General features: G+C 46.4%; 2 protein-coding genes across 2 annotated transcripts in view; one reads left to right on the top strand and one right to left on the bottom strand.

Annotated features, from left to right (window-relative positions):
• Positions 1–986: 986 nt before the first annotated feature.
• Positions 987–14,231, bottom strand: part of Wrap53 (WD repeat containing antisense to TP53) — an 18,159-nt gene continuing 4,914 nt past the window's right edge. The window contains exons 6-12 of the mRNA XM_023723422.1: positions 3,638–3,726; positions 3,358–3,448; positions 3,119–3,251; positions 1,885–2,093; positions 1,623–1,726; positions 1,346–1,483; positions 987–1,247 (exon numbers count right to left, since the gene is read on the bottom strand). Of these exons, the coding sequence (XP_023579190.1) occupies positions 1,001–1,247; positions 1,346–1,483; positions 1,623–1,726; positions 1,885–2,093; positions 3,119–3,251; positions 3,358–3,448; positions 3,638–3,726 (1,011 nt within the window). The 3' untranslated portion in view covers positions 987–1,000. The remainder of the gene's footprint in view (positions 1,248–1,345; positions 1,484–1,622; positions 1,727–1,884; positions 2,094–3,118; positions 3,252–3,357; positions 3,449–3,637; positions 3,727–14,231) is intronic.
• Positions 9,727–14,231, top strand: part of Tp53 (tumor protein p53) — a 28,162-nt gene continuing 23,657 nt past the window's right edge. Inside the window, exon 1 of the mRNA XM_023723302.1 lies at positions 9,727–9,743. The gene's annotated coding sequence lies outside the window, so the exon portion shown is untranslated. The remainder of the gene's footprint in view (positions 9,744–14,231) is intronic.

Raw genomic sequence — 14,231 nt, 5'->3', positions numbered from 1 at the left:
TTAGGTAAAAAGCAGGAATTAAGAGTAAACTTGGGCCCTTAGGTGGTTGTGGGAAGGTGGGGCTGAGAGGAAAGGGGGTACCTACAATTCCAAGCTCACACTCCTCAGGAAGGGCTGTTTCCAATTATCCTGGGGGAAGGGAGGAGTTGCCTTTTTGGGTGTAAGAACCCTGCCTTTCAGCACCTCCTGGCAGGGGCGACATTCCTCTCCTCCGACTCTGCCTCCACAGCCTTTCCCTTCCCTTTGATTGTGAGGTCCCCAATCGCATCCCCTGCTGACAGTTTCTCTTCAAAGACCCCATTCTCTGTGTGTGGCAAGGTATGTGCGGCAAGGGGAAAAGCACACAGGAAAACGAGACCAGTGCCAGCTGCTGAAAGAGAAGCCCCTCGCCCTGATCCCGCACCCCAGGACAAGATGGGAGGTAACAAAGGTGATGTATTTTTTGGGCAACTTTACTCTTCCTGTGTCCTTGACTCTGGTTACAGGGTTGCCTGCCTCCTGGAGAAGTCCGGGGGAGGGGTGCTCCTGCACCCCTTTACCTTCCCCAGAGCTGAGTAATGGTCCCTCTGCTGCTGGTTGATGGTATGTAGTGTGGAAGTGCGAGTGAGCGGGTGTCGTCTGTCACTATCTGCAGTCTCGTAGTCACACCCATCAGTCTGACACTGAGCTCCTGCCATTCCTTCTCAGCCCTGCTCACCCTGACCCCTGCTGCCCCCACCTTGGTTGTGAGATTTCAAACAGGTTCCCCCCTTCAGTTTACCACGTTGCCTAGCAACCACCCAGTCAATGGCATGAAGCCCCACCCCCATCTACTTGACTTCACACCAGCTCAGCTTTCCATTGGCTCCTGCCTAGTCCCACCTCTCAAGACCGGGTTTCAGGAACAGTATGCCAGTCACCCTGTTGCAGGACAAGGGAACCCAATAGTACTGGTACTCAGCCCACACCTGTCATTTGCCTCCTCAAACAGACACAGACTCTAGTACCATAGAAAACCTTTTTATGTAAGTTCATCCCCACCTCCCTCTGTCCCTTCTAGTCTGGTCTCATCCTGGTGGTCACCAGGGTCACTGGGATCTGGATCCCCCATACACCACCAGAGCTGGAGCCGACACTCGAGGTGGACGTGGCGCAAGGAGAGTAGCGGAAGATCCAGCACCTGCTCCCCTTCATCTCCACTTTCAGTGGGCTCTGGAAACACACGCTGACCAGAGGCAGTGGCCAGCAGAGGCAGACTAGGATGCAGGCTGGTGGGAGAAACCGAGAGACTATGAGCCCTGGAGTGGAAATGCTGGCTCCCCCAGCCATCAACCACCTCCATAGCCCCATGAAGACAACTGCATACCTCACCCCATTGGTGCAGTCCTTCTGGGGCAGAAAACTCAGCATGGGCTCTGGCTTCCCACTGGCATCAACAGCCCCACTGATGTCCCACACAGAGACAGCCCCACTGGTGCTACCACTCACCAGGAACTGCCCAGTCCTGGGAAAGGGAGACTCAGTGGCACAAGAGCAGTGGCCCTGGGGAGGGAAATCCTCACACCTGGGAGTGGGACTCTGCAGTCCAGCTCTGGCATTCTGGGGCATTGAGGCATAGGCAGGAAGGGGCCATGGCCACTCACGGGTCCAAATCAAAGTAGATGCGCTGATTAGTGGTCACCTCACGACTCAGGGACCAGAGCGGGTGACCAGGCTGCCGGAGATCCCAGCACAGAAGTTCAGCATCCTAGACACAGAATGGGGGCCTAGAATGTCTGTCTCACTTCCCTCCCCCAATGTCCCTATGCCTAAAGCTTGGTACTACCCAACACACTTCAGATTATATCCCCACTCTTGAACTACTGCCCACCTACCTGCTTTGGATACTCAGCATATGACCCCTACCTTTCGGGCTCCTGAGAAGAAGCGGTTGCCATCAGGATGAAAGCACAGGTGGGTAATGCCCCCTCGGTGCCCACCCAGCAAGGCCAGAGGGGAGCCATCATCCCAGGCATACAGGCCCAGGGAGCGGCCATAGGAGCCACAGGCATAGAGGGGCTGGGTAGGGCTGAAGGCTATGCAGGAGATGATGCCACTCTGGCCCTGCTTTTTCGCTAGAGAGGGAAGGAACATAGAAGAGAGGGTGACAGAACCTGTCATTAGAAGAAGAGGCATGTAACAGTCCCCTGCCCAGGCACTAACATGCTGGGATTCAACATCTCCCCCACCCTGTTTTCTCAGCAGCAGCACAAAGACCTCTGTTGTTTCCCAGATCTTTTTATCCCTCAGAGGCTCTAAATGCCCAAGGCTTCTACCTTCCCTCTCCAATTCCAGTTTTTCCTGGAAGGTAAAGATGAAGGTCTACAGGAAATGGATTTAGCTTCACCTCAAATTTTCTAGAGGGGCAGGGTGTAACTCAGTGGTAGTGTAACTAAGTGCATTGCCTGGCACTTGTAAGGCCCTGAGTCCCATTTCCAGGACCACAAAAAAAATAAAAATTTCTAAGGGCTAGCCAAATAGCTCAGTGGATTAAAGCGCAGTGAGGGGCTCGATCCCTGTGCTGGCCCCGCCCCAGGGGCATGCTGAGACTGGACACGGTGGCACGCATTTGTAATCCCAGCTCTTGGGAGGCTGTAAACAGGCAGATCACTGAGTCTGATCTAGTAGTGAGACCCTATAGACCCTTCCCTAAAACATAAAAAAAAATAAAAAAATTCTAGAGATTAGAAATTTTATTTTATTATTATTTTTGACTGGGTCTCACCATATAATTCAGGCTGGTTTTGAACTCACTATGTTGTAGCCCAGGCTGGCCTCAAACTTGTGGTGATCCTGCCTCAGCCTCCCAAATGCTGGGATTACAGGTGTGTACCACCATGCCAAGCTTGGTATTAGAAGATGTTTACAGACCAAAATGTATACAGTTTTACAAGTAATGAATTTAGGAGCAAACTAATTCTCTAATGAACTGGCTGACCTTGGGAAAGCTTCCTCCAACTGTTTGCTTTCTCTTCAACTGGGTAAAACCTGCCTTCCAGGCTACAATGAAAGTGAAGCAAAATCCCACAGGTAGCCTACACTGGCTCACACAAGGGCCCACTCTTGCCTCTCCTCATCCCTTAGAGACCCAGATGCTCACCAAAGGTGGCTCGCACCTCACAGTCTCGGCCAGGTCGGGATGTGGAAAAGACACGCACGGTCCGGTTGAAGCCGCAAAAGAGCTGGGAGCCATCCGGGGAGAAGCAGAGGGAATGGGCTGCTGTCAGCTCATCCTGAGGGCAGTAAAGGGCTAAAAACAGTTCCATGCAAAGCCTTGGCCATCTTCAAGGAAAGAGAGTTGAGCCAGAAGAACACTGGGCTGGGCAGGGAGGTTTGTACCAGGTGATTGTAGGCACGAAAGGAAGCTCGGAGCTCGCCAGTGAATGCATCCCAGATGTGAATCGGGTTCTCCCGGCTGCTGCTGGCCACGCTGAGAGAGACATGGACACTGAGGCCCTGGCACTGTCAAAGGAAGGGGAGGAAGCCAACTGACCGGCCCTTTCAGCTCCAACCTGAGGGACACACAGACCTTCAGATATCCCTGGCAGCCCTGACATTCAGTGGTGGGTTCCCTTGAATCTGATGGGGGATAGAGAAGGATGCAAAAGACATCACTTACTAGGAGGTATCCGGCTGGGCTGAGGACATCAGAGAATACCAGCAGTAATCGTAGATGGTATCACCCTCCACCATTCGAAGGACAGGGACCTGGACAGAGGTGCAGGAATGGCAGTGTCACCGGCAGGGGAAAAGCGTCAATGGCCCATGCCCCTCACATTTTATTTTTTTATTTATTTATTTATTTTTTTTTTAATTTTATTTATTTATTTATTTTTGTGTGTGTATGTGTGTGTGTGTGTGTGTGTGTGTGTGTGTGTCCAGCTCAGCCCACCAGGGGGCGGGGCTGGCTGGCATATGGTGCTGGGGGATTGAACCGTGGTCCCTGTGCTTTGCTAAGCTTGCTCCAAGCAGGTGCTCTAGACCACTGAGCCATCTCACCAGCCCCACCCCTCACATTTTACAGAAAAGAGGTAGATCATGTATTAGCACTAATCAGATATAGAAAGCAAATGGTTATAAATAAAGAAGAAAATCTTCAATGCTCTAGTCAGCCTCAAATATCAGACTTAGGACACTGAGCAAGAGAAAGACACATAGAGACAGAGATAGAAAAATAATGTAGTGGTAAAACTCTCCTCAGAGGGGTTCAATCCCTGTTACCACAGGGAAGAATGTAAGGAAGAAAAAAAGGAACAGGATGGGGGGGCAGGTATGGTGCTCCTTTATTCTCTTGGCCTTGTTAGACTTAAAACTTTTCTCAGGCTGGGTCCATAAAGCCGTATTTTGTTATGGCATAAGTGTGCATTTCTGTCATTACTAATAAAGTAAGGTTAGGAATCTCTATATATTTACCAGCCATTTAGGTAATTTTTGCTCACTTTTTTTAAAAGTTGTTTTTCTTACTGATTTGTAGAAACTCTTTAAATAGGACAAGCCAATCCTTCATCAGTTATTTGGTTACCCTCACAGAGCTGTCACCCAGCAACGGTTTCAATTTTCACCCCATTGCTCTAAATCCACATGGCCAGCCTCCTGGCAGACAGCTCCACTGAGATCTCAGAGACTTCAAACTCCATTTGTCCCTAAAGGCCCAGCATCTTCCCGTCTCATGCCTGCCGGCCCTCCTTGGCCTCACACCCAGTTCTCGAACCTGGAATGCACATGTCACTTGACCACCGCTACTCCTTTACCCATTTCCTGGCCCAACTCATCAGTGCTGCCAGTTCCTCCTCCCTCAATCTATCTTCTCCCCCGTTTCCTCTCCTACAAACTCCGTACAAACCACTGCCTTCTTGCTGGCATTTCTGCAGCACTCAACATATTCTCTGGGTCTCTGAAAATCCATTCTCCACACCTGCAGTCACACTGAGGCTCCCAAGATGTTTTTTTCCCCAAGATCTTAAGTTTGAATTCTGTATAAAAGTACTCTCCTGTTGAAAACACTTCAATGACTCCATGCAGCCTCTCCTTACAAAGGTGTCCATCCCCAACCCCCACTAAAGACTCATCTCTACCTACTTACTCCCACCAGTGTTGTCCACATTTGGACTGTCAAAGCCCCAAAAGATACCCACTCAGCATACTCTCAACCTGCAACTTTCCGGGTAATCACCTCCAATGGGAACATTCTTCCTTCACCTCCCCAGTAACTCCTCAAATTGAATCCCCACTATTTTCCAGGGTTCTGTGATGCTTCTTCCTCTGGGTGGCCTCCCTTAAGCCCTAAGTTCCTGTGCTGCTCAGGCTGCAGTGTCCCCCTATCTATCTAGGTGGCGGGAGTCGTCCCAACACCTAGTGTGTGATCGTTCATGAACAAAGGGAGACAAGATCATTTCAGGAACATAAGGCCTCAAAAAATAAAACCCTGTTTAAAGTAGAGGCAGTGGTATAGGGAACAGTAGGTGGATTAGAAACATTAGTTAGATTTAATGAGATTTGGTAATTAATTGGATGTGTGAGGTTTGAAGAAGGAAGATTAAAGGATGAGATCCTGGCTTCTGGCCTTACACTTGAAGCCACAAAGATGGCAGAGGCCTTGGGAGGCTGCGTGGAGTCATTCAAGTGTTTTCAACAGGACTTGAGAACATGAGAAAGCCATGAGTTGGTGAGTGAGTGAGTGAGAGAGAAAAATCAGAGAGCATAGATTCAAAAGAAGGTTTTGCAAAAATGAGACTCTAGTCAGGGAGGTAGCTCAGAGGCTTATGTGCTGCCTGGTAAGCATAAGGTCCTGAGTTCGATCCCTGGAACAAAAAAAAAGTTTTTTTAAGAAAAATGAGTATTTTCTCTAGCATTTGAGAATGAAGACACCCTTGTCCCTAACCTAAGAGATGGAGGGCACAATGGAAGCCAAGTCGCTCCTGGAGAGACCCAGAAGGACATAGTGGTCCCAGAACACAGAGTGTTGTAATTCCAACACTCAGGGAGGCTGAGGCCAAAGGATGCCAAGTTCAAACTCAGCTTGAGTAATTTAGCTGCTTAGTGAGATCCTATCTCAAAAAATATGCTAGGTATGATGGCTTACACCTATAACCCCAGAACATGGGAGGCTGAGGCAGGAGGATCACCCAACATAGTGAGTTCAAGGCCACTATGGACTATATTAAAAAACCTGTCTCAAAAACAATCAAGCAGGGCCGGGGAGATGGCTCAGTAGGATAAGCGCTTGACTGGCAAACGCAAGGATCTGAGTTTAATCCCCAGTTCCGCAAAAAAAAAAAAGAAAATCAAGCAAATAATCAAAATCTTAAAAAAAAAATCTAAAACAGACTGGGCATAAAGCTCAGTGCAAAGGCATTAGGTTCAATTCCAACACTGCAAAATAAATAAATAAAATGGCTTATCTTTACATAGAACCTACATAAAGAATTTAATGTAATTAGCACAGTGACTACATAGACTCACTACACAGATCGGACTCATAGTGATCTTCCTGTTTTCAGCCTCCCAAGCGTTAAAATTACAGGCGAGCACCACCACGATCAGTCTCAATCACCCTCACAGCGTGCCTGGGGGTGGGACTGACATATATTCTTCCATATACTTCAGTTCACTTCTTGGTTACTCAGAATATCTATGCTAAATTGGTCAAGCAATGGCGTGATTCATCCTCATGGCTGACACTGACAAAGGATCTACAAAGTGCAGTACAGAGCTACAGGATAAATCCTGAGGGTACTTGACTGACCTTATCAGATACAAAAGTTACATTTCCTGTTATATAGGTCTTGCTTTATCTTGGTCTTAACCATCCAGTAGAAAAGTATAAAAACGAGGTATACAAAGTAAAGCCATATTAATACGATGAGCTGTAAAAGGCTCAAGTCAATAACTTCTGAGGATAACCCACTATTATTATAGGCTGCTGGACAGTGTTGGATTGTTTTGCTGAATTCAAGCACCTATAGTATTTAGATGCCAATAGAATACCCACCTCTGACAGGACTAAACAAAAAAAGGGGATACAAAGGAAAGAACATTTTGTATCTGTATATACAAAATAGTTAGGATAGATATACAGCTACTTTCGCTTAATTCAATGAGAAGATGTGTACTAATAGTGTTTCGACAGGATATCCTATAGTATGGATAACCACTAAGAATTATTGAAACTGTCCTATTAATCAGCTTTGAAACTGTCTCATTCATATTTGTTTCTCAATAAAATAAGCACCCCTCTCTCAAAAATAAAAAATAAAAAAAGAATATCTATGCTACATAAATGTTATATTGTACTGTTTAGGAAATAATGACAAGCAAAAGATCTGTATGTTCAGTACAGAAACAATTTTTTGTCAAATATTTTGGATTTATGGCTGGTTAAATTCACAAATGCAGACCCAGATACACATGGACAACTGTACCCCAAAATATCCTCCCACAGTTTCCCCCCATGTATACAAATATTATTTCGATATTTATGTACTCATATAATTATTTTTTTTTTTTGGCAGAATGGGGGATTGAACTCAGGCCCTTGTGCTTGCTAGGGAAGCGCTTAGTCCACTAAGCCATCTCCCCAGCCCCTGTATTTATTTATTCGTACTGGGGATAGAACTCAGGACCTTGTGCTTGCCAGGCAGGTGCTTATCCCTAGCCCTAGACACAAATTTTATCAATTTCCAAATTTTAAGCTTGCAAACAATGAAAATGAGAATGCTACTGAGTGCTTGTGCTAAACTGCCAACTGGACAGGATTATGAGATTCCTAGGGAGGCAACTGGATACTGGGGGCACTGCACTCATGAGCAGGTGAATCCACTGATGCTCACAGTTGGCTGTGCTGTTAGCAGCTAGGCCCTGTGGGGAAGCCTCCGGGGAGTCTCCGTGCCACCGTGGAGGAAGCAGCTTTGTTCCACCTCGCCTTCCCCACGATGTTCCTGTCTCCAAGTCAGAGGGCCACAGACTAAACCTCTGAAACTGTGGGCCAAGCCAGCCTCTCCCCCAAGCTGCCACCATCAGGTATTTTGTCCCAGCAACACAAAAAACTGCTACGGTGAGGCTGAAATAAAGGTTCAGCCACCCACTATTATTGCAGTGGATTAACTGGAAAAAAGGCACAAAAACCTTCTGAAAAAATTAACCATATCACAAGACATTAAAAATTATATACACATATGTGTATATGCTGTCTGACCTACAATACTCCTTAACTCATAAAATTCCTTTTATGTGCAGCTCAGACTTACAGTGATTCTCCTGTCTCAGCCTTCCCAGTGCTGGGATTCCAGCTGTGTGCCACCATGCCCAGTTTCAGTGGCTGGCTCAGCTTGGGGCTGGCACAGCATGCGGTACTGGGGATGGAACCTGGGTCCTTGTGCTTGTCAGGCAGGTGCTTAGACTGCTGAGCTATCACTCCAGCCAAAATTCCTCTTTAAGCACCTGCCTGGCAAGTACAGGATCCTGGGTTTGATCACTGATACCCTTCCCAAAAAAACAAACAAGAGAGCACCCAGGTGTGGTGAGGAGGCTGAGGTAAGATGACTGCAGAAAACTGGAGGCTAGCCTGGGCTACACAGCAAGTTTAAAGCTAGTCTGAACTACACAGTGAGATAGTTTCAAAAAGAAAAGACGAAAAGAGATCCTCCCTTAAAATATAGATATTTACTGCAGACTAATTTATATTATAATCCTACAAACAACTCATATATCCAAAATGGAAGAGGTTAAAAAACTATCAAAAGCACTCAATGCAATATCACACACCATTAAACACAATAACTGTGAAGATCAGACCACCATGAAAAACATTTAGGATATGATTGTTCAAAGGGAAAAAAAAGGACGCAAAACTATTACAACAATATAAAAAGCTTCAGTACTCAGAAGGTCAAGAAAGGTTTAGTCAGTCTACAGTGCTACACACCTGAAATCCCAGCACTCAGGAGAACGAGGCAGAAGGATTCTGGTTTTAAGAATAGTAGAACCTTGAGGCAGAAGGATTCTGGGTTTAAGAACAGTAGAACCTGCGCTACTATGGACAAGACTCTTGTCCTAAACAACCAAACCAAACCAAAATATTTAAAAGACTACGTTTTGTAGAGTAGAAGTAATGATGATTTTTTCTTTTTTTTTTTTTTTTTCTTGTGTGTGTGTGGTACTGGGCACTACAACTAGAGCTTCACAAATTATATACAAACTATCACTGTGACACACCCTGGGTCTTTTTATATATTTTATTTTGAGAAAGGGCCTCACTAAGTTGCCCAGGATGACCTCTAATTCACAATCTTGCCTCAGCTTCCCAAGGAGCTAGGATGCCACCACATGTGACACCTTCCCTTGCTAACATTCCTTTCACTAAACATACATATGTAAAGATCATGCAGCCTCCCACATTTTCAAATTCTCTTCTAACCATGCTCTGCTCCTGACCGCTTTTGGGAAAGCTGCACCAGAAGGCTACCCTTGAGACACCGCCAGTCTCTACTTAGAACTAGGACTTTGGCCCCCTCAGAACCCAGCTACCTGAAGCCACAGTCCAGGTGGACATGAGGTAAGCCCACAGGACTAGGCCATCCACACTCTTCTGAGCACCCTTCCTATCCTTTTCTTTTTTTTTTTTTTAACTGTATTTTAGGGATGCATCTACAGGGTGTTTAGGGTCTCACGACTAGATCAGACTCATAATGATCCATCTTTTTACAGCCTCCCAAGAGCTGGGATTATAGGTGAGCACCACAACTTCCTCTCAATTGCTGTTTCATTGGGGTGGGGGGACGCTGGCGCCTGGGGGCCAGTGGGAGGTGCCAGGGTCAAATCCCAGGCCCCTACACCAGTTTGCTGATTGCTTTAATCCACCCTTCCCATCCTAACCTGGGACCTCTGAGATACCTGCCCTAGGCTCCATTTGCCTTTTTAGGCTTGCCAGGACCTGGCTGTCCCCCATGGTCTTTTCACCAGTATACACTTCAAGGACAGGTGGGTGGGTATCACCTTGCTCCCCACTCACTTGGAAACCTTTTACTTCCCCAAACACATGCTCCCTGCACTACTTGACATTAGCCCAGCTACCCATCCCCCTTTGTACTGCTCTCCCTCTACCAGTGAGCTATAGTCCTAGACCTTTTTATTTTGGACAGGGCCTGGCTAAATTTCTCAGGGTAATTTTGAATTTGTAATCCTCCTGCCTAAGCTTCCCCAGTAGCTAAGAAAAGGTATAGACCGTCATATTCAGCACTTTGTTATAAGCTTCACAAGAATAAGGACTTTGGTATGCATTGTGCCTATCTAGCTCTCAGCACCTCAAACAGCCCGTTATACGAAATGTGCTCAATAAAAATGCATTAAACTGAGCAGGGGGAATCTAGCTCAGTGACATAAGCTTTCCCTTGCAAGCACAAGGTTCCGAGTTCAATGCCCCAAACCAAAAAAACCCCGAAAAAACTGAGCAGGGCATGGTGATGTAGGCCTATTAATCCCAGCACTTGTGAGGCTGAGGCAGGAGGATCACTGTAGTAAACTCAAGACACACATAGTGGGTTCAAGGACAATGTGAACTATAGCAATACCCTATCTCAAAAAAAAAAAAGTTGTATGTAATGGCACATGGCTATAATCCCAACACCCAGGAGGTTGAGGCAGGAGCACTGCCCTGAGTTCAAGGCCAGCCTGAGTTTCACAGTGAGTTCAAGGCAAGCCTGGACTACACAGCAAGACTTTGTCTCAAACAAAAACAAAAAAGCATTTAAACTAACTGGCCATGATGGTGTGCCCGAGCTCCAGCTATTCAGGAGAATGAGGCAGGAGGATGTTCACAGCCCAGAAGCTACAGGCCAGTCTACACATCTAGCAAGATGCTAACTCAAGAGAACAGAAACAAGCCAGGTATAGTGGTGCATGCCTGTAATCCCAGCACTCAGGAGGCCAAGGCAGGAGGATCACTATGTAGTTCAAGGCTAGCCTGAACTACAGACAGACTCTGCCTCAAAAACAAAAGTATGTTTGCAGTTGCCTTGTTTGTTTTTGGTCTTTTTTGATTTTACTGTTTGGTTTTGTTTTTAATGTACTTGCTTTTTGCAGGATCTCACTATGCAGCTCAGACTTGTGGTGATCCTGCTTTCAGCCTCCCCCGCACTGGGATTGCAGATGTGCACCACTACTCTGGCTGGCTCACCCGCCATGGTGATGGAGCTGGCACAGCATGTGGTACTGGGGATCAAACTCTGATCCCTGAGCTTGCCTAAGCAAGTGCTTTAGTTCACTGAGCTATCTTGCCGGCCCTTGGTGGAATTTTTTTTTTAGGGGAGGTTTATTTTTTGTTTTGGGTGCCGAGGACCAAACCCAGGGCTTTCAGCTTGCTAGGCAAGCGTTCTAATGCTGAACCAAATCTCTAGCCCCCACAAAAATGTTAAATAAAATGACGATTTTTTTTTTTTTTTGTATTAGGAATCACACTCAGCACCTTGCACTTGCCAGCCAGGCTCTGTACCACTGAGCTATCTCCCCGGCCTCCAAGGCTGAGAGAATGAAAGGACCTGTCCAACATCTGGGCCTGACTCAGGGCTTTACTTCTTCCACAACATCTGCTGCCCACCCTCCTGGTCAATACTAGGTTTCATCATCAACAGTCTACTAGTACCATCTCCAACTGACCGGTTCACTTGCTCTCCTATTTCTACCAGAAAATTATTCATCAAAATCCTATTTATAATCTACTTCTAGGGGCTGGTGAGATGGCTCAGTGATCTAAAGCACCTATTTAGAACAAGCTAAGCTAAGCAAAGCACAGGGACCACAGTTCAATCCCCCAGCACCACATGCCAGCCAGCCCCACCCCCTGGTGGGCTGAGCTGGCCACACACACACACAAAATAAATAAATAAATAAACAAATAAATAATAAAAAAAATTTAAAAAAAAATCTACTCTAGCAGGCCCCTGAGGACCCTCTCAGGATACCAGTTATGTCCCTCTTTCTTGGCAATCCCCAACCAGATCATCCTCCTATTCCAAACGTACATGAAAGTGACACCAATGAATACTAGTATTTATTGGACAATCACTATATGCCAGGCACGATTTTAAGCACTTTATATTAACTCATTATTAATTTCCAAACAGTTCTGTGAGGTGAATGTCATTATCTTGCTCACTTTCTTTATTTTTTTTGCAGAACCAGGGATTGAACTCATGCCCTTGAGCTTGCCAGGGAAGCGCTTATTCCACTGAGTGAGCCATCTCTCACTTTAAAACAAGGAAACAAGAGTCGCTTAACTTACCAGGAAAGATGCACAACCATACTAACTGGTCTCAATTCAAATACACAGCACCAAACTGAGCATGGTGGGGCAAGCCTGTCATCTCAACACTCCAGGAGGCTGAGGAAGGAGGACTATAAGAGACCCAGCCTAAGCAACTTGGCAAGATCCTGTCTCAAAACTAAAAATTAAAAATGGGCTGGGGATGTAACTCTGAGAAGGCTCCAAGTTTAATCCTCAGTACCACACCACCCACCTGCAAAAAAAGGTTAGCAACAGCTACATGCAAGGCATAGGTTTTTAGTGTCAGATACCTGGGAGGCTGAGGTGCTAGCAAGACTCTGTATAAAAAAATTAAAAAAAAAAAAAAAAAACAAAAAAAACAACACTGTGTTGGTGGTATAATGGTGAGCATAGCTGCCTTCCAAAAAAACAAAAAGAAAAAAAACCAGGAATACTAAACAAAGAACAGGGGCTGGTGAGATGGCTCAGTGGTCTAAAGCACCTACTTAGAACAAGCTTGGCAAAGCACAGGGACCGCGGTTCAATCCCCCAGCACCACATGCCAGCCAGCCCGCCCCCTGGTGGGCTGAGCTGGCCACACACACACACACACACAAATAAATGAATAAATAAATTAAAAAAAAAATAAAAAATAAAAAATAAACAAAGAACAACAATGTAGCCACCTAGGTGGCACAAGTTCAAGGCCAGCCTGGACAGCTTAGTGAGACCCTGCCTAAGAAAAAATAATTTTTTTTTAAGGGCTGGGAATGTGGCATGGTGGTACAGCGCCCCCACATTCCATTCCCAGTACCACAACTACAACAAACTACCCAGCACTGCAGACTGATGCACTTATCAGGATATCACTTTATCAAAGAGTACTGATGCCATTCAATACTCAATAGGATTTTGTTTTTTGAGACAGAGTCTCACTATGCCATTTAGGTTGGCCTTGAACTCACTAGGTAGCCCAGGAAGGCCTCAACTCTCAGCAATCCTCCTGCCTCAGCCTCTGGAGTGCTGGGATTACAGGCATGCACCACCACGCAGGGCCTTCTCAGTGGTTTTTAAGGAACAGGTAATCTCCTACGTTCTTCTCTTCTCACAGAGCCTCCTCCTCCAGCTGAAGTACACAGAAACCAAGAGACAGAAACATCCAAACAGCTGTCTCTGAATGCTCCCCCACCTTTTTGTATTTTCTGCAGGGTCTCACTATGCAGCTTGAACTCAACGTGATCCGCCTGTTTGCAGCCTCCCCAGTGCTGGCATTACAGGTGTGCGTGTGCCACCACGTCTGGACTGTCGCTGGCACAGCATGTGTGACGGATTGAACCCTGGCCCGCTGAGCTATCTCGCCGGCCCTCTTTTTTAATTATTTTTAAAGATTCACTTTTGGTACAGGGTCTTGCTACACAGCTTAGACTCATAGTGATGCTCCTGTCTCAGTCTCCCCAGTGCTGGGATTACAGGTGTGCACCACACCTGGTTTCAGTGGCAGGGGTGGCATGGGGCTGACAATCAAACCGGGATCCCTGTGCTTGCTAGGCAGGTGCTTAGACCACTGAGCCATCTCTGTAGCCCACCACTGCCATTGCCACTGCCACCACCATCACAGTACTATAGCTTCAGTGTGTTTCCCCAAAAGCTCATGCATTCGCAACTTAAACCCTAAATTCACATGAAATGACATGTGCAGTGGCCTTAGTCTCTAATCCTTGGTGGATTAGAGACTTCATGAAAAGAAGAAGAGACCTAGGCTTATAAACTCCTACAAGTGCCTTCCATCTGCTTATGATGTAGCAGGAGGCTCTCACCACTTTGGTCCCTAGCGCTTGGACTTTCCTGACTTCAGAACTCTGAGAAATAAAATCTTTTTTAAAATAAGTTGCCCAGGGGGCCTGCCCAGTAGCTCAGTTGTTTAAGTGCCTGCTTAAACAAAGCCCTCAAGCTC

The sequence above is a fragment of the Octodon degus genome, unplaced genomic scaffold (assembly GCF_000260255.1).
Source record: "Octodon degus isolate 3935 unplaced genomic scaffold, OctDeg1.0 scaffold00098, whole genome shotgun sequence".
Taxonomy (NCBI): Eukaryota; Metazoa; Chordata; class Mammalia; order Rodentia; family Octodontidae; genus Octodon; species Octodon degus.
This window is presented reverse-complemented; position numbering and strand designations above follow the sequence as displayed.